Raw genomic sequence first — 19,379 nt, 5'->3', positions numbered from 1 at the left:
GGGCGACAAGAGCAAAACTCCCTCTCAAAAAACAAAAAATAAAAAAGTTGTTTTTGGGGAGTCAAAAATGAGGCCAGGCGCAGTGGCTCACGCCTGTAATCCCAGCACTTTGGGAGGCCGAGGCGGGTGGATCACCTGAGGTCAGGAGTTCGAGACCAGCTTGGCCAACCTGGTGAAACCCCGTCTCTACTAAAAATACAAAAATTAGCCGGGCATGGTGGCGGGCGCCCGTAATCCCAGCTACTTGGGCGGCTGAGGCAGGAGAATTGCTTGAACCCAGGAGGCAGAGGTTGCAGTGAGCTGAGATCGTGCCACTGCACTCCAGCCTTGGCGACAGAGGGAGACTCTATGTCAAAAAAAAAAAAAAAAAGACCCCAGGATTTTGGACTGTGCAGGGGTCGGTGCCCCAAACCCCCATGTTGTTCAAGGTCAACTGTACACTGTCATAGTTGGGAAACCTTCATCACTGCAGCTGCTCCTGTTTCTTGAAACCTGAAGTGGGAAAGTGGATCCTGGGACACTACTGCCCCCTATCGCCTGTTGGTCTTCAAAGCAATAATCCCTTCAATTTTGCAAGGCCTGTGGTGTCATTCCCTTTTTACAGATAAGGAAACAGAGGCCAGGAGTGGTGGAAAATCATCAAGGTCACACAGCTATGTGCAAAAGTGGAGTAACAACCCCAGCTCCTCATTCCCAGGTCAGTCCAGTGACCTCAATTGACATGAAATGTGTGAGGTCCTTCTGTGGCCCTGTGGCAGGGCCTGAAGAGGACAGCATACGTAAATCAAGTCTTGTGCCTTCACGAGTGAGGCAGAGTAGAAAATAACTGCAATTCACTAGGACCAAATCTGCATTGTAAACAGAGAGGAAGGGGCTAGTATTTGGCAGAAGGATGTCAAGGAACATTTTAGAGATAAGAGGTGACATTTGGGTTCTGAGGGATGAGTAGGAGCATGCCAGGGTGCAAAGGATGAAAAGACAGCTCCAGCAGCTGGTAAGGGCTAAGGGGCATGGAGAAACAGCAAGACTTTGGGGAACTGGTAGAATTCTAGCTCTGGAAAATTTGAACAAGGTAATTTTTTGTGTGTGGTTAAGGTATTACATGCATACAGTAAAATAAAATGCAATAGTTGCTGGGTGCGGAGGCTCAGGCCTGTAATCCCAGTACTTTGGGAGGCCGAGGCAGGTGGATCATCTGAAGGTCAGCAGTTTGAGACCAGCCTGACCAACATGGTGAAAACCCGTCTCTACTAAAAATGCAAAAATTACCTGGGTGTGGTGGCAGGCGCCTGTAATCCTAGCTACTTGGGAGGCTAAGGGAGAAGAATAGCTTGAAACCCGGAGGCGGAGGTTGCCGTGAGCTGAGATTGTGCCATTGCGCTCCAGCCTGGGTGACAAGAGTGAAAAGCTGTCTCAGAATAAAATAAATTAAAATAAAAATGTAAATAAAATAAAAAATAAAAATGTAAATAAAATAAAATAAAATAAAAATGTAATAGTCTAAATGTAGACATCCACGTATCTACCACCTAGGTAAAGATACTAGAGATTCCGGCAACCTGGGAGGATCCCTCGTGCCCCTTTCAGGTCTTTATGAGCCTCCACCGTTCCCCAGTCCCCGGGAAGGAGAGGGGGTGGGAGAAGCAACATGAAACCTAAAAACCAGTGGGGTTCGCGCCTGTAATCCCAGCTATTGGGTTGGCTGAGGCAGAAGGATCACTTGCCCAGGAGTTGGAGGCTGCAGTGAGCTATGATCGTGCCACTGCACTCCAGCCTGGGCGACAGATCAAGACCCCGTCTCTAAGCAAACAAACAAATAAACACCCCCCAAAACCCATGGCTTCAGGCCTGGCGCGGTAGCTTACTTCTGTAATCTCAGCACTTTGGGAGGCCGAGGAGGGCGGATCACTTGAGGTCAGGAGTTCCAGACCAGCCTGGCCAACATGGCGAAACCCCGTCTCTACTAAAAAATAAAAAAAATTGGCCGGGCGCGGTGGCTCACACCTGTAATTCCAGCACTTTGGGAGGCCGAGGCGGGCGGATCACGCGGTCAAGAATTCAAGACCAGCCTGAGCAACATGGTGAAACCCTGTCTCTACTGAAAATACAAAAAATTAGCCGGGCGTGGTGGCGGGCGCCTGTAATCCCGGTTACTCAGAAGGCTGAGGCAGGAGAATCGCTTGAGCTCAGGAGGCGGAGGTTGCAGTGAGCCGAGATCGCGCCACTGCACTCCTGGGCGACAGAACGAGACTCCGTCTCAAAAAACAAACAAACAAACAAACAAACAAACAAACAAACAAAAAACAAAAATTAACCAAGCGTGGTGGCTCACGCCTGTAATCCCAGCTACCCGGGAGGCTGAGGCACGAGAATTTCTTGAACCCGGGAGACAGAGGTTGCAGTGAGCCGAGATCGCGCCACTGGACTCCAGCCTGGGCGACAGAGCGAGACTCTGACTCAAAAACGAAACAAAAGAAAAAAACCTTAGTTTCAGCCCGCACATTCCCTCAACTTCTATCGCTGCCTGCAAATCTTTCGCCATCTTTTTGGACAATCCTAAGAGATCATTGCAGGGGCTTCCGGACACCGTCGTTTTCCTCGGAAGTCCACGTGAACTGTAGCTTGGACGAGAAAGGACTTGGGAAAAACTTTTGGTCCTTCGGAGCCGCCGTCCAGGCTCGGGCTGCGCAGAGTCGCTTGTCCCTCGGCGGCTGCCGTGCCTCCTTTACGTGGCAGCTGCGGGAGCCCGCCAATCCACTGCGCCCGCATCAGCCCCCACTGGTGGCGCAGGCGGAAGGGGCGGAGCTTAGGCGGCGGTGGCTGAGAAGGCAGCGGGGCGGCGGCGGCGGCAGCGGCTCTGGAGGCCGCAGTCCGGGTCCTGGCTTCGGCCTCAGCCCCACCATGGTGACGCTTGCTGAACTGCTGGTGCTCTTGGCCGCTCTCCTGGCCACGGTCTCGGGCTATTTCGTTAGCATCGACGCGCATGCTGAGGAGTGCTTCTTTGAGCGGGTCACCTCGGGCACCAAGATGGGCCTCATCTTCGAGGTGGCGGAGGGCGGCTTCCTGGACATCGACGTGGAGGTGCGGGCTAGCTGCCCGCGGCTGAGGCTTGGTCGCGTGGCCGCTCGGGGATTGGTGGCACCTGGGGCCTGTGTGGGGAGTGGGCTTGGAAGTCGCTGTCCGAGTTCTGGAGAAGCCCAGGCCACCACCCCCCCGCCCCGGCCACGGCGACCTCCTAACGGCCCCTTTTCCCGCGACTTGCCCGGATTCCGGGATCCCTTGGGGGCTCCTTCGGCATGCGTGGTTGCTTTGGGTTGTCTCCTTGAACAACGGGTTCCTGTTGGAACCTCTCGCCGAGCTTTGTGAATCAGGCGCCGCGTCAGGCCGGGCCCCAAAGGCGCTTCTTAGTCGCGATTAGCTGGTGGCGGGTCTCGATCCAGTTAGCACCTGCCTTCCTTCGTGTTACGGATTAATGCTGGAACGTGGCACTTAAACTTTTCCAAAAAATAGATTAAAATCGATTGAGGATTTAAAAACCTATTGAATGCTAGGCATACTTTCGCGTTGTGTTTATTTTTCACAGAAGCAACCTTCAGGTACTACTCTTACGCCTCCAGCTACCTCGTTTAGTCTCCTCTGCCTAGGAGAGATGGGGAGTTGGGTCATGCGTTTTAGGAGTAAGCAGTGCAGTGAAGTACCAGGAGAAGACGGGAATTTAAGAAACCACCAGTCCCTAAATCTCCACCCATGTTTTGTAAACCAAAAGAATGATGTGTCGCTAGTTTTTATTTTAATTCACCTGCTAGCATGATTAATTGGGTCTAAGGAGTTTCCATTTGACAGTGTACTCAGTAGGGCTGGGTACAAGTTACACAATACAAGTGAAATCCAAAAATAAGAGGATAACGGAAGGGAGAGACTCTTAGACTTAACTAAGAATTTAGCGATCAACTATTCCAGTCTCGAAGTTACGCAGGTGACATGTACTTTGAAAGAGCTACTGACTTGATCACAGCCTAACAGCTGATTTGTAGCAGACTGGGATGAGAGTTTGGGTCTTATCATTTCCAGGCTAGTCCTTTACCCTAAGCCTTCAGACATCTCAGATAAAGCAGAATTCCTTCACTGTTTGGCAGTAATCTGGAAAACCTTGAAATTTGATAAAAATTCATTTTGTTTATATTTTTAAAAACCACAAACGTTTATTAATTCTCATGGTTTGTGTGGCCAGGAATTATGGAGAGGCTTAGCTGGGTGGTTCTGGCTTGGAGTATCTCATGAGGTTGCAATCAAGATGTCAACCAGGGATGCAGAAATTCTTCATTTTAAAGAGATTTCTTTTTTCTTGAGTTTTGCTGTCAGTCACAGTTGCATGTTTGTTGGTGATATTAGGCCAGTTAGAGACCACATTTAAGGTGAGCTTTCTGTTTCTGAGGGGTTTAATAAGGATAAATAAGACATAAATGTCAGGACCTAAAGGTGTTTTAGAGAGCCATTAAATCAACCCTTATTTTATAAAGTGGGAGAATTGCAGCCCAAAATGGTTATTATCACTTACCGAAGTGAAGCTAAGTGAAAGTTACATATTCTTGGTGAATTTCTTTTTTTTTTTTTTTTTTTTTTGGACGAAGTCTGGCTCGGTCGCCCAGGCTGGAGTGCAGTGGCACGATCTTGACTCACTGCAACCTCTGCCTCCCAGCTTCAAGCGATTCTTCTGTCTCAGCCTCCTGAGTAGCTGGGAATACAGGCGTGCGCCACCATGCCCGGCTAATTTCGTATTTTTAGTAGAGACGGAGTTTTACCATGTTGGCCAGGCTGGTCTTGAACTCCTGATCTCAAGTGATCTGCCTGCCTTGGCCTCTCAAAGTGCTGGGATTACAGGCGTGAGCCACCATGCCCAGCTATATTCTTGGTGAATTTCTTAATGCCGTTAGACATTACTTATAAAATCTATGACTTAATCTTTTGTGACATTTTATGCATTTCTCTCTTGCCTCCAGATTACAGGACCAGATAACAAAGGAATTTACAAAGGAGACAGAGAATCCAGTGGGAAATACACATTTGCTGCTCACATGGATGGAACATACAAATTTTGTTTTAGTAACCGGATGTCCACTATGACTCCAAAAATAGTGATGTTCACCATTGATATTGGGGAGGCTCCAAAAGGACAAGACATGGAAACAGAAGGTGAGATGAACATTCAGAAGATTTATATCACATTCCAAGAGCTAATTTTAGTCCTATACATTTTTACCTGTCTGAGTGGAGTACTTTTTTTAATTTCTTAACCAGAACCTTTTTGTGAAATATGCTTTTTATTTTTTGCAAGTCTCCTAATTAATAAAAAAGTTTCTTGAGGCTAGTGTTTTTTTTTTCGTTCTTCTTTTTTCTTTTATTTATTTATTTTGAGATGGAGTCTCGCTCTTTCGCCCAGGCTGGAGTGCAGTAGCGTGATCTTGGCTCACTGCAATCTCCGCCTCCTGGGTTCAAGCGATTCCTCTGCCTCAGCCTCCCAAGTAGCGTCAGGTGTACGCCACCATGCCCAGCTAATTTTTGTATTTTTGGTAGAGACGGGGTTTCGCTATGTTGGCCAGAGTGGTCTCAAACTCCTGACTTCAGGTGATCCACCCACCTCGGCCTCCTGAAGTGCTGGGATTTTTTTGTTCTTTACATTTGTCTCTTCTAACAGGTTTTCTTAGTCATTTTGTGCTCTTGTGAGCATGTAGGTTCCATGTGTCTTTGGTTATTTTTTCTGTTTATTTGCTAATCCTGGCATATACTTTATTTGCTCATTTGTATACATGACTAGTTTAGCTAAACTTTTTGTTGGTTCTTTTTGTGTTGAGATATCTTAACTTTTCTTTAGGTGGTGGAGATACCTGGGATGGTATGTGGATTGCATTTTGACAGCATCCTTTTTGCATCTTTTTGTTTGCTAATGTCTAATTTCTGCTTTCTTTTTTCTAACCTCAGTTTGTTGGCATGAGAGTGTTTTTTTCTCTTAAAAAACCCCTACAACTAATTGGATTGATTATTTTTTTTGGTGGTTTTTTATTTAGTTGACAGGAGGTATAGGTTAGGTTATTTTAAACTAATAGCATTGAAAACACAGTTGCCATTTTAGTAGTAACATCTTTGTTCTATAAGATGAATGCTAAAGAGTAGAAATTCAATGATAAAGGGACAAAAGTCCCAATTAAACATAGCTCATAGCAAATGGTGCCTTTGACTTTGTAGAAAGTCATTTTGTAGACTTCCTAACCTGAAGCTTCGTTGGATATGAAATGCAGTTCTAGGAGCCATATGTTGCTATGAAGACAAGAGTTCTTTTAGCCATATGTTGCAGTTAGATTGTTCATTGCTCAGGTTACCAGTAATAAACCCTGATTGGTTCATGGTGGTTCTGAATAAATTGCTTACCGGGAGCCAGCACATTTGGTGGTGTTTTGTTTTTTTTTTCCCCCACAGTGCATGCCAGAGTTTCTGAAGCTAGTCATTGTTTCACACATTTCATAGTATACTATTAGCATGGTAACATTTGTCCCAGATACTGAGTATTAGTAGAGTGTTAACATCATAAAGAAGCTGAATTGTTTGGTTAGATTTTGAAATCTATAGAATTTAGAGAGTCCTACTACTTAGTAATTCCTGCGCTCATTTTTCAGGGCCACTTATAGGGTAGGACTTGACTAATTTTCAGGGAGAATGAGGAGTTCTGAAAGGCTTTTTTGGTTTATTTTCTGGAGATTGATCCTACTTAAATAGTTTGAAAATGTTGGTTGATGAATGTGAATATTGAACTTCTTAGATAATTTTTTAACATATATCCAAAATTCTTGCTTTTGCTTGTTAATGTCACTGAATGGCAGCTGTCAAATCAAGCCTTCCTCTAAAGCAGTGGTTCTCAAGTGAGGATGCCTACAGGATATTTGGCAATATCTGGAGGCTTTTTTTTTTTGTTTGTTTTTTTGAGATGGAGTCTCGCTCTGTCGCGCCCAGGCTGGAGTGCAGTGGCGCGATCTCGGCTCACTGCAAGCTCCGGCTCCCGGGTTCACGCCATTCTTCTGCCTCAGCCTCCCGAGTAGCTGGGACTACAGGCGCCCGCCAACACGCCTGGTTAATTTTTTGTATTTTTAGTAGAGACGGGGTTTCACCATGTTAGCCAGGATGGTCTCGATCTCCTGACCTCGTGATCCGCCTGCCTCGGCCTCCCGAAGTGCTGGGATTACAGGCTTGAGCCACCGCGCCCGGCCTTGGAGGCATTTTTTTATTCAGAAGACTGGGGGGGTAGGTGCTACAGGCATCTAGGGCTGGAGGCCATGGAGGCTGCTAAATACCCTACAGTGCATCAGACAGTGCCCCACGGCATAGAACAGCATTTGGTCCAAAATGGAGACAATGCCACTGCTGAGAAACCCTGTTGTATCAGTTCCATGTGGTGCATGGGGCTTCCAAAGGGAAATTTCGAGTGAGGGACGGTTTGACATTCCAATTCAGCTGCCTTCAATCGTAGAGGTCCTTGGTTTCTCCTAAGAAACTTGGGGTTGTCTGCGAGAATCTGGAATCCCAGAAGAGACCCAGTCTTGGGCAGGGATGAAGAGATCCCCCTTTCCCAGGAATGTTTCCTGGTGCTGTTTCTCTCCTGCTTGTCTGTTCATTCTCATAACGTGGCACTACCTAGATGCACATGCTTACTCTTCAGAACAGTGCCTTGTGTGTATTTTTGTTCAAGAGGATGCCTGGTTGAAAACTTGTGGCGCTAAGGGTTTGTCTCTCTACTTACATTGCCTGTTGTTCCCCACTATAGTGAAACCATTACTTTGTCAAAGAAGAATGTTTGAGTTGATATGGATTTTCCTAAGAGCGTTTTAATGTTTTTCTCTGCTCAGCTTCATAGAGATTAAAAGTCTGTTTTGGTGCTGCTCCTTAATTAATATTAGAGTTACATGACTCTTAGATTTTATTATTTGTAGGATTACATTTTAAAAATACACGTATTTATTTTGTGCTCTTAGTCCCCTCTCCTCAGTGTTTTACTACTTTTCTGTAGTTAATAGTCAGTATAGTGAACTTCACATAACAACATTTCATTAGAAGAAATTTCCTGGGGTTGTTTTCCTTTCCTTAGTAAGCATTATATAGTATGTTTCCTACCCTGAAAGAGGTCTCTCTACTGGGAAGGGACTTTTAAAAATGCTTTGAGAATTAAATTGACATGATTCATATCAGTGGTCCAAATTGATGTTTGAACCATTTCAAAAGTAGCTTCTTTTGCAGGCCTTCTCTGAGGATTTTGAAAAGTTATTTTATATTATTTTATATTTTATAAGTATTTTTCAAAAAGAGATTGCTTCAGCCTAGGCAACATAGCGAGACCCTGTCTCTAAAAAATAAAAATAAGGCCGGGTGCGGTGGCTCACGCTTGTAATCCCAGCACTTTGGGAGGCCGAGGCGGGCGGATCACGAGGTCAGGAGATCGAGACCACGGTGAAACCCCGTCTCTACTAAAAATACAAAAAATTAGCCGGGCGTAGTGGCGGGCGCCTGTAGTCCCAGCTACTCGGAGAGGCTGAGGCAGGAGAATGGCGTGAACCCGGGAGGCGGAGCTTGCAGTGAGCCGAGATCGTGCCACTGCACTCCAGCCTGGGTGACAGAGCAAGACTCTGTCTCAAAAAAAATAAAAATAAAAATAAAAATAAAATGGTAGTCAGGCATAGTGACGCACCCCTGTAGTCCCAGCTACTCAGGAGGCTGAGGCAGGGGATTGCTTGAGCCCAGGAATTTGAGGTTACAGTGAGCTATAATTGCACCACTGTACTTAAGCCTGGGTGATAGAGTGAGATCCTGTCGTGAAAAAAAAAAAAAAAAGATGGCTGGGTGCAGTGGCTCACGCCTGTAGTTCCAGCATTTTGGGAGGCCGAAGCAGGTGGATCACCCGAGGTCAGGAGTTTGAGACCAGCCTGACCAACATGGTGAAACCCCGTCTCTACTGAAAATACAAAGATTAGCTGGGTGTGGCAGCGTGTGCCTGTAATCCCAGCTACTCCGGAGGCTGAGGCAGGAGAATCGCTTCAACCTGGGAGGCAGAGGTTGCAGTGAGTTGAGATTGAGCGCCACTGCACTCCAGCCTGAGCAACAGAGCGAGACTCTGTCTCAAAAAAAAAAAAAAAAAAAAGACATTGACAAATGTGTTTTGTTTTCAAATCCTTCTGTAGCTCACCAGAACAAGCTAGAAGAAATGATCAATGAGCTAGCAGTGGCGATGACAGCTGTAAAGCACGAACAGGAATACATGGAAGTCCGGGAGAGGATACACAGAGCCAGTAAGTGAATGCCGTCACTTTGCAGCAGTGTCTGATGGTGAAGGTTGTTTTACTCAACAGCTTGCTTGTATTTTCCTCATTTGGAAACTTTGCAAATTTTATGTGAAAGCATTGGCTTTAAAAGTGTACCTACACGAGATACTTTTTGAGCATACACGTGTGTGGAGCTTTGTAGTTTATTATTGGGACATTCATTCTAAACCAGAAAATGCTATTACGATTTAGTACAAGTTTTTAAGAGTTTGGTTTTCTGGCCGGGCGTGGTGGCTCATGCCTGTAATCCCAGCACTTTAGGAGGCTGAGGCAGGCGGATCACCTGAGGTTGGGAGTTTGAGACCAGCCTGGCTGACATGGTGAAACCTCATCTCTACAAAAAATAAAAAATTAGCTGGGTGTGGTGGCGTGCACCTATAGTCCCAGCTACTCGGGAGGCTGAGGCATGAGAATCACTTGAACCCAGGAGGCAGAGGTTGCAGTGAGCTGAGATTGGGCCACTGCACTCCAGCCCGGGCAACGGAGCTAGACTCTGTCTCAGGGGAAAAAAAAAAAAGTTTGTGTTTTTAAAAATATATGGTGAGCTAAGGTGTAAGCTAATTGTTTTCTTAAATCAGAAGGGAAAAATGTTGTAAAATGCGTATTGCATTGGTTTTTAATCACATACCTGAAATTTATGTGCCAGTGGGATTAATACTAGATGCTGAGATTTAACCTTTTTACTAAAATGTAAAGCTTAATATAGTTAGAATAGAAAACACCAAAACATGAGTACAGGCAAGTCACCAGGTGAAGATCAGTTTGGGTCCTCAAGTTTGTAAGTTGGGAACTTGGAATGTATTTTTCTGTGGAAACAGTGATGATTGAAATCTTGTGTTTGGTTGGAAAAGTCTGTTTAGAACTGGATAGAGCATTAAAAACTGGCTTTTGCATTTAAAATTAAGAGGTACTATATTGACAGACAGACCAATTCCATTGATTAGGTTCAGGGCCACACCATTGTTCAGTGTTTTCATCCTCCAGGTAGTTCTTGGGGAGATGAAAAGAGCAAGGTGGCTGGGGGCAGTGGCTCACGCCTGTAATCCTAGCACTTTGGGAGGCTGAGGTGGGCGGATCACAAGGTCAAGAGATTGAGACCATCCTGGCCAACATGGTGAAATCCCGTCTCTACTAAAACTACAAAAATTAGCTGGGCATGGTGGCACGCGTCTGTAGTCCCAGCTACTCAGGAGGCTGAGGCAGGAGAATTGCTTGAACCCGGGAGGCGGAGGTTGCAGTGAGCTGATATCATGCCATTGCACTCTGGCCTGGCGACAGAGCGAGACTCCATCTCAAAAAAAAAAAAGGAAAAAGAGCAAGGCGTAGTGACACATCTCTGTAGTCCCAGCTACTCAGGAGGCTGAGGCAGGGGATTGCTTGGGAGCAAGCTCTTGTCTTAAGGGCAGTGATTTTATGTCAGGAATCTTTGTTCTGAGACTGGAGTAGGAAGTGAAGAGTGACTCAAAGAGATAAGCACAGCTTGAATTTCTTCCAGATGTGGTTTCTGTTTTTCCCACCCTTAAATCTGTTCTTGCTACTTATGGAAACAAATCTTCAGGATCTAGAGCACAGACATCAGCTTGTGTTGGCAGGAAGGTGTGTAAATGTAATAGCCTAGAGATCTCCCCTCATCTCCACTTGTTTTAGGAGTGGAGTGGCGCATGTTATGGACCAAGGCTTGTTTACAAGTACTACAGCCTCTTGCCTCACGGTTTTTCTCCTTGCCTCCACTCTTAATCTCACCAACTGGGATCTTCACTTTTTCTCTCTTACCTTGTTGGGACCCATGCATTGGTTACCTTGTTCCCAGATGGGGAACAGCCCATTCTGGAGTTGGAAGGTCACTGAACTAACTCAGAGGGCAAGTTCCTCTACTTTGCAATTTTAACTGGTTCAGACCAGATGGCTTTCAAGTTATAGAAGTTCTTGGGAACACAGTGGCCAGAGGAAGCACATGTCTTCCAGTCTTTAGGGTGTCCAACCTTGTTCTCTCACCCATGATTTGAGTGGAGATACTCCTGTATTTGTTTCACAAATAGTGAGCTATGTGTTCATATTTAAAAGTGTTAGCAATTTCTAGAATTGAATTAATAGGTATTCAGTTTAAATTTACAAAGCAAATGGTTCCCATCATGTTTTGTTTTTGTGAGTCTTCCTGTAGGACCCACTTCTCAGCAGTGAACATAATGAGACCCTTTCACTACAGTGTTGTAATAATAATGTGTTGCTTCTAGATCAGGCTGATATATGAGTGGCATGGGGACAGTGTCCCAGATCACTATATATTCTGATGTTATTGTGCTTCAATGTGTTCTATTTAAACTTAAAGGTGCATTTTTCTTTGGGAGGCCAAGGCAGTGGATCACCTGAGGTCAGGAGTTTGAGACCAGCCTGGCCAACATGGTGAAACCCGGTCTCTACTAAAAATGCAAAAATTACGCCGAGCTCAGTGGCTCATGCTTGTAATCCCAGCACTTTGGGAGGACGAGGCAGGCGAATCACAAGGTCAGTAGTTCGAGACCAGCCTGGCCAAGAGAACAGCCTGGCCAATATGGTGCAACCCCATCTCTACTAAAAATACAAAAATTAGCCAGGCACATGTAATCCCAGCTGCTTGGGAGGCTGAGATCACTTCAACCCAGGAGTTGCCTAGGCTGGTCTTGAACTCGTGGGCTCGAGTGATCCACCTGCCTCTGCCTTTCAAAGTGCTGGGATTACAGGCATGAACCACTGTGCCTGGCCTATTTTCTTGTTATCAGACTCTCTGGTTTTTTTTTTTTTTAGATGGAGTCTTGCTCTGTTGCCCAGGCTGGAGTGCAGTGGTGCTATCTCAGCCCACTGCAGTCTCCACCTCCTGGGTTCAAGCGATTCTCCTGCCTCAGCCTCCTGAGTAGCTGAGACTACAGGCACACGCTACCACCAAATTTTGACGTTGTAAATAATTGCATTTTGGATAACTGTGATTTTGAAATAATTCCTTAATTTTTTTAGAAGTCAGTTTTCTGATTCAGCAAAATGGATAGTAATACAGGACGTTTCAATGGTGAGGGAGAAAGATGGTTGGACTGGGTTTTAACCCTAGAATTATGACCTTGGGCAAGTCACCTTTTCTTCTCTGCTCCCCGTATACAAGCGGAATGGACTTGGCTGTACCCAGTGAATCTTTAAGTCCAGCTAATTTTTGTATTTTTAGTAGACGGGGTTTCACCATGTTGGCCAGGATGGTTTCGATCTCTTCACCTTGTGATCCACCCGCCTCGGCCTCCCAAAGTGCTGGGATTACAGGCGTGAGCCACCGCGCACAGCCCTATTTTCTTTTTCGAGACACAGGGTCTTACTCGGTTGCCCAGCCTGTAGTGCTGTGGTGACAGTATAGCTCACTGCAGCCTCAACCTCCCGGGCTCCAGTGATCCTCCCGCCTCAACCTCCCAAGTAGCTGGAACTACAGGCATGTGCCACTACACCTGGCTAATTTTTTTTTTTTTTTTTTTGGTATTGTAGAGACTGAGTTTCTCCATATTGCCCAGGGTTGGCCTCTGACTCCTGAGCTAAAGCAGTCCTCCCGTCTCGGCCTCCCAAAGTCCTGGGATTATAGTGTAATTGTTTTTAATGTTGGCCATTTGCAGAAAAAACACTACATAGAATTTTTTTTTTTTTTTTGAGATGGAGTCTTGCTCTGTTGCCCAGGCAGGAGTGCAGTGGTGCAAACTCGGCTCACTGCAAGCTCCGCCTCCCAGGTTCACGCCATCTCCTGCCTCAGCCTCTCGAGTAGTTGGGACTACAGGTGCCCGCCACCACACCTGGGTAATTTTTTTTATTTTTAGTAGAGACGGGGTTTCACCATGTTAGCCAGGATGGTCTCGATCTCCTGACCTCGTGATCCACCTGCCTCGATCTCACAGAGTGCTGGGATTACAGGCATGAGCCACTGTGCCCGGCCTACATAGTAATTAAAAGCTAAGGCTATAGAATTTGACTGGAGAGTTGGACACAATGGCTTGTGCCTGTAGTCTTAGCTGCTTCAGAGGCTGAGGCAGGAGGATTGTTTGAGGTCAGGAGCTTGAGACCAACCTGGGCAACACGAGACTGTTTTTTAAAAAAATAAAATAAATTGGCCAGGCGTGATGGCTCATGCCTATAATCCCAGCACTTTGGGAGGCCAAGGTGGGTGGATCACCTGAGGTCGGGAGTTCGAGACCAGCCTGACTAACATGGAGAAACTGCATCTCTACTAAAAATACAGAATTAGTCGGGTGTGGTGGTACATGCCTGTAAGCCCAGCTACTTGAGAGGCTGAGGCAGGAGAATCGCTTGAACCCAGGAGGTGGAGGTTGCAGTGAGCTGAGATCACGTCATTGCACTCCAGCCTGGGCAACAAGAGTGAAACTGTCTCAAAACATAAAAAAAATAAAATAAAATACATTTAAAAATAAAAAGAATTTGGAGCTGGGCGCGGTGGCTCGTGCCTGTAATCCCAGCACTTTGGGAGGCCGAGGCGGACGGATCACGAGGTCAGGAGATCGAGACCATACTGGCTAACGGTGAAACCCTGTCTCTACTAAAAATACAAAAAAATTAGCTGGGCGTCGCGGCGTGCGCCTGTAGTCCCAGCTGCTGGGGAGGGAGGCTGAGGCAGGAGAATGGCGTGAACCCGTGAGGCGGAGCGTGCAGTGAGCCGAGATCGTGCCACTGCACTCCAGCCTGGGTGACAGAGCAAGACTCCGTCTCAAAAAATAAATAAATAAATAAATAAAAATAAAAAGAATTTGGCCAGGCGTGGTGGCTCCTGCCTATAATCCCAGCACTTTGGGAGGCCGAGGCAGGCAGATCACCTGAGGTTAGGAGTTCAAGACCAGCCTGGCCAACATGGTGAAGCCCTATCTCTACTAAAAATACAAAAATTAGCCGGGCATGGTGGTGTGCTCCTGTAATCCCAGCTACTCAGGAGTCTGAGACAGGAGAATCACTTGAACCCAGGAGGCGGAGGTTGCAGTGAGCTGAGGTCGCGCCACTGCCCTCCAGCCTGGGTGACAGTGAATGTAAAATTTTTTTTTCTGACTGAAAAAAAAATACGTAAATAAAAAGAATTTGATCAGAAACTTGAATGTAACAAATTGAGTATAGTAAATATAGAGTAGGTGTGGATTTTACTTTAAGGATCAAATCCTTAGTTTGACAGCAGGACAGATGAGCATAGTTTGTCTTGTATTTGATGGTCTGGTAGTAACTGTCAGTATTGATCCATATAACTGAGTAACCTCTTCCATTGAGAACAATTGCCAAGTACATAGGTGCTCAACAAATATTTGTAACATATTTTGGGAAAAAGACACTCAGACTGCCATATTTTGACGTTGTAAATAATTGCATTTTGGATAACGGTGATTTTGAAATAATTCCTTAATTTTTTTTAGAAGTCAGTTTTCTGATTCAGCAAATTGGATACTAATACAGGACGTTTCAATGGTGAGGGAGAAAGATGGTTGGACTGGGTTTTAACCCTAGAATTATGACCTTGGGCAAGTCACCTTTTCTTCTCTGCTCCCCATATACAAGCAGAATGGACTTGGCTGTACCCAGTGAATCTTTAAGATTTCTTTTAAAAATCTTTGCTTCTACTTTGGGAGGCTGAGGCAGAAGGGTCAGTTGAGGCCAGGAGTTCAAGACCAACTTTGGCAACATAGCAAGATCCTTTCTCTACAAAAACAGAAAAAATTAGTCAGATGGGCTGGTGCATACCTGTACTCCCAGCTACTCAGGAGGCTGAGGTGGCAGGATTGCTTGAGTCCAGTTCAAGGTTGCAGTGAACTATGATTGTGTCATGGCATTCCAGCCTGGGCAACAGAGCAAACAAAAAAGTCTTTGCTTTGGAGTATGTTGAGTTGCTTGGAGACAAAAGTATTTAGAGAATAGGTGACCCATAGGTTACAATGACTTCACTTAGAAATTTCCAGCTTTATGATGGTGCAAAAGTGATGTGCATTCAGAAGAAACTGAGCATCAAGTACCCATGCAACCATTCTGTTTTTTACTTTCAGTGCAGTGTTCACTAACTTGATAAATAAAATATAAAATAATAATAAAATGCAGTTTAACTTATATGAGATATACAACACTTTATTATAAAATAATCTTTGTTGTTAGATGCTTTTGCTCAACTGTAGGCTAATGTAAATGTTTTGATCATGTTTTAGGTAGGCTAGGCTAAGCTATGATGTTTGCTAGGTTAGGTGTATTAAATATATTTTTGACTTATGTATTTTCAACATAAGCTGGGTTTATTGGGCTGTAACCCCATCGTTAAGTTGAGGAACATCTATGAGTGGTGTACACAATATTACTTTCACACAGAGTGAAGACTAGAATATTTATGATGCCTATGTTTTTTGGGGGGAGAATTGTTAAATTTTGTTTGTTTGTTTTGTCCTCAACAGTCAACGACAACACAAACAGCAGAGTGGTCCTGTGGTCCTTCTTTGAAGCTCTTGTTCTAGTTGCCATGACATTGGGACAGATCTACTATCTGAAGAGATTTTTTGAAGTCCGGAGGGTTGTTTAAAAAGCCTCTTCCTGATGATCCCAACTCAGAATTCACTGTTTACCAAACACCTTGGTCATAATGTCATTAGTTTCTCCATTTTTATTTTCTGAACTGTACATTCACAACTTATGTTTCTTTGTGATTAATAGATATTGGGGGGAAAACGCCTTTTTAGGAAAATTATAGTGAAAATTTGACAGTTGATTGGCATAACTTCTTGTTTGAATGCTGCCTCCATTATATAGGTCCTTCCAGGAACTCAAACACTGTAAATGAAATATGGGAGTATAGTTTTTATTATTTCTTCTTTTCCTTTTGTTTTCATAATATAATGCAGTTTGTTCAGGAAATCAGCACAAAGCCTGATAGTACTTTACTAAAATGACTGCATTCTTTGGATTCCCTCAGTCTGTGGTTCAAGTCAGTAAAGATTCATTTTTGTTGAGTCCTTATGAGAAACAGCAGTTTGAATCTTGACGGTTTCTGCCTGTCCTAATGGCAGAGCTCTCTGACTTGGGCATATGCTGCCAGGCTGGGTACTTTCATACTTTGTTTTCTTGTTTTGCTTTAAAACTATGACTCAGCTTACATTTTCCTGCATACATTTTTACAAGTAGCTTAGGACTCAATCATCTCCACTTAAATTGATGACACAAGCAGCTAATAACCATTTTTGGGTTTCTGCCTAACCCTCTAATTGTCTGTTAAAGCCAATTCTCTGGGTGTCCCAGTGAGTGGTGGCTTTTTTTCTTTCCACACTGGCACATTCTCCCACTCTTGGCATGTAAGAAATAAGCATTTACACAATTGGAAAAGTCCGGATTTCTGATGCCAAAGGGTTAAAGCCTCTTGGATTTCATTTCAGTGATATACAGCCACTATTTTATTTTTGATCAGTGGCCTTTGGGCCACTGTGTAGGGTACTGAACATCAGTGTCAGCATTAGGGTTTTTGTTTCTTTTGGTTCTTTCTTTTTTGGCACATGTGAATCTTGTTCTGAGTAAAATGAAATTACTTTCTCTTGTTCTCTGATGATGGGTTTAAAATTAAAAGAGCATCTGGTTTTGGTATGGGGATGATCCAGGATTATGTTGTGACTGATACATATTAGTTACTTGTACATTTTTTTTTTGGATCTTTGCAAGGGGAAAACTACAAGTACGAGTTTTATATAATTAATTTAAATTTGTTACAGGTTTTCATGTTCAGGATAAACCATTTTTCCACCTTGGGTGAGAACACTTGCAACAGTTTATTAATGAGGTGACTTTCACCTTAGGACAACTGTTGCATGCCAAGTTTTTTTTTGTGTGTGAAACACTTCAAAATTGATTTAAAAGATGTAAATCTAAAATTGGTTGTATCTAATATGCCCCAGGTTCGGTAAATAAACAATTCTTTTTAAAAACAGTATTCTGTGTTTTATATATTGATAGCTAATCCACAGTTTTTACACACCAACTTTCTGTTCTTATTTGACATGAGACATGTCCATGTTTTCTGAGTATTTATGCCTATTATGTCTGTTACTTTTTAATACTATAAACTTGAGGATAGTGAATGGTACCAAGGTTTTCTGCATAGGTTTTCCAGTGTGGCTTCTCTGATGGATCAGTGCTAAAATCTCAAGTATTTTTCTGTTTGGGAAAAAAGGGTTGAATTATTTTCACTTGCCCGCGTGGTTTATGAATGTGGGAAATAGCTTTAAAGACAGATTAAATGATTTGCCCAAGGCCACAGATAAGAGAGTGAAAGGTGGAAGCAGAGACTAGATCACCACGTGTAGAAACTGTTCTTCCTCTGTGAGACTAACGGCCTGCTGGTAATAAAAGCAGCTACCATTTATTGAGTACTGTGTAATGTCTCCATCTAGTACTAAGCACTTTACTTGGTCTGTCTTATTCATGCTTCAAAACTGCCATTACCTTGGGTAAAATCATTTTGGAAGTGAAGAGGAAAACAGGCTTGGAAAGGGTCGTAAGGTCAGAAAACTAGTAGGTAGTAGAGCCCAGAAGACACACACAGATATGTAATTTCCCTGTGCCTTTGCTTTCAGAACTGTCTGTGAAGTCCCCCACCTTTTCTTTTTTTGGAGACAGGATCTCACTCTGTTCCCAGGTTGGCTTGATCTCTGCTCACTGAAGCCTCAACCTCCCGGGCTCAAGTGATCCTACCACCTCAGCTCTCCAAGTAGCTGGGACTACATTTTTTGTTTGTTAAAGACAGGGTCTTGCTTTGTTACCTGGACTGGAGCGCAGTGGCACAAACATGGCTCACTGGAGCCTTAACCTCTCAAGTGATCCTCTCATCTGAGCCTGCCAAGTAGCTGGGACCACAGGCATGCACCACCACGCCTAGCTAATTAAAAAATTATTTCTGTAGAGGCAGAGTCTCCTGTATGTTGCCCAGGCTGGCCTCATTCTCCTGGGCTCAAGTGATCCTCCTGCCTCAGCCTCCCAAAGGGTTGGGATTGCAGACATGAGCCACCGTGCCTGGCCGAAGTCCCATTTTATAAAAGTTGTCAAAGGTGTTTTGAGAATGTGATGATCATTTCATTGAAAATGTGGCTTCAGGCTGTTGTCTTTTACTTAATTTGAGATGACTGCAGTCTGCATGAGTTGTATTCCCATTTATTAATCCCACAAATGTTTGAGTGATTGCTGTGTGCTACGGTGATAGTCCCTGGGATAAAGAAGATAGAGAAAAGACCCTGGTAGTGTGGGTTTTACATTTTGGTGGCAGAGATGAACCTGATAAGTTGTGTGTGTGTGTGTGTGTCGAGAAGGAGATAATGGTAAATGCTAAGAAGGGAACATAAATCAGGGTAGGAGTTTCAGTGATGCAGAAAGGAAGGTAACACTGAGAAGGTGATTTCAAAAGTCCAAGTGGAATGTAAGGGAGTGTAAGGGAAAACTTCCCCTTTGCTCTCAGTTTTCTCTAAAAATTCAACTGAAAAAAGGCAGATTAATAGGAGAAAAGTGATACAAATTTATTCGGTTATGCTTTTACATGACAAAGGAACCTTCAGAATTAAGACCCAAAGTTACAGGGAAAACTATTTTTATGCTTAGGCTCAACAAAATATGCACAGCTGAGTAGAAATAGGACTGGACAAGAAGGGCATGATCTAATGCTCATAGACTGAGTGGGGAAGCCCAACAAGGCCTGTCTGGATTCTTTTCAGCCTCTCTGTGCAGCATTCTTTCCTTCTGGGTAGGGGAAAGAACCCTTCCTGGAATGGGGTCTTAGAACTACAAGCAAAACAAAGGAGGTCAGATAATTTTTTTTTTTTTTTTTTTTGGAGACAGTCTATCTCTGTCGCCCAGGCTGGAGTGTGGTGGCGCGATCTTGGCTCACTGCAGCCTCCGCCTCCTGGGTTCACGCCATTCTCCTGCCTCAGCCTCCCAAGTAGCTGGGAATACAGGCGCACACTGCCACATCTGGCTAATTTTTTTTGTATTTTTAGTAGAGACGGG

At 44.4% G+C, this 19,379-nt stretch overlaps 1 protein-coding gene across 1 annotated transcript; it reads left to right on the top strand.

The window, feature by feature from the left end:
• The first annotated feature begins 2,806 nt into the window (after positions 1-2,806).
• TMED2 (transmembrane p24 trafficking protein 2) lies at positions 2,807-17,313 on the top strand. The gene is made up of 4 exons (XM_032168371.2): positions 2,807-3,081; positions 5,001-5,193; positions 9,222-9,329; positions 15,797-17,313. Exons 1-4 carry the CDS (start codon positions 2,902-2,904, stop codon positions 15,919-15,921), a joined length of 606 nt encoding a protein of 201 aa, XP_032024262.1. The 5' UTR covers positions 2,807-2,901; the 3' UTR covers positions 15,922-17,313.
• Positions 17,314-19,379: the final 2,066 nt, after the last annotated feature.

This window comes from Hylobates moloch, unplaced genomic scaffold, assembly GCF_009828535.3.
Source record: "Hylobates moloch isolate HMO894 unplaced genomic scaffold, HMol_V3 SCAFFOLD_12, whole genome shotgun sequence".
Lineage (NCBI taxonomy): Eukaryota > Metazoa > Chordata > Mammalia > Primates > Hylobatidae > Hylobates > Hylobates moloch.
This window is presented reverse-complemented; position numbering and strand designations above follow the sequence as displayed.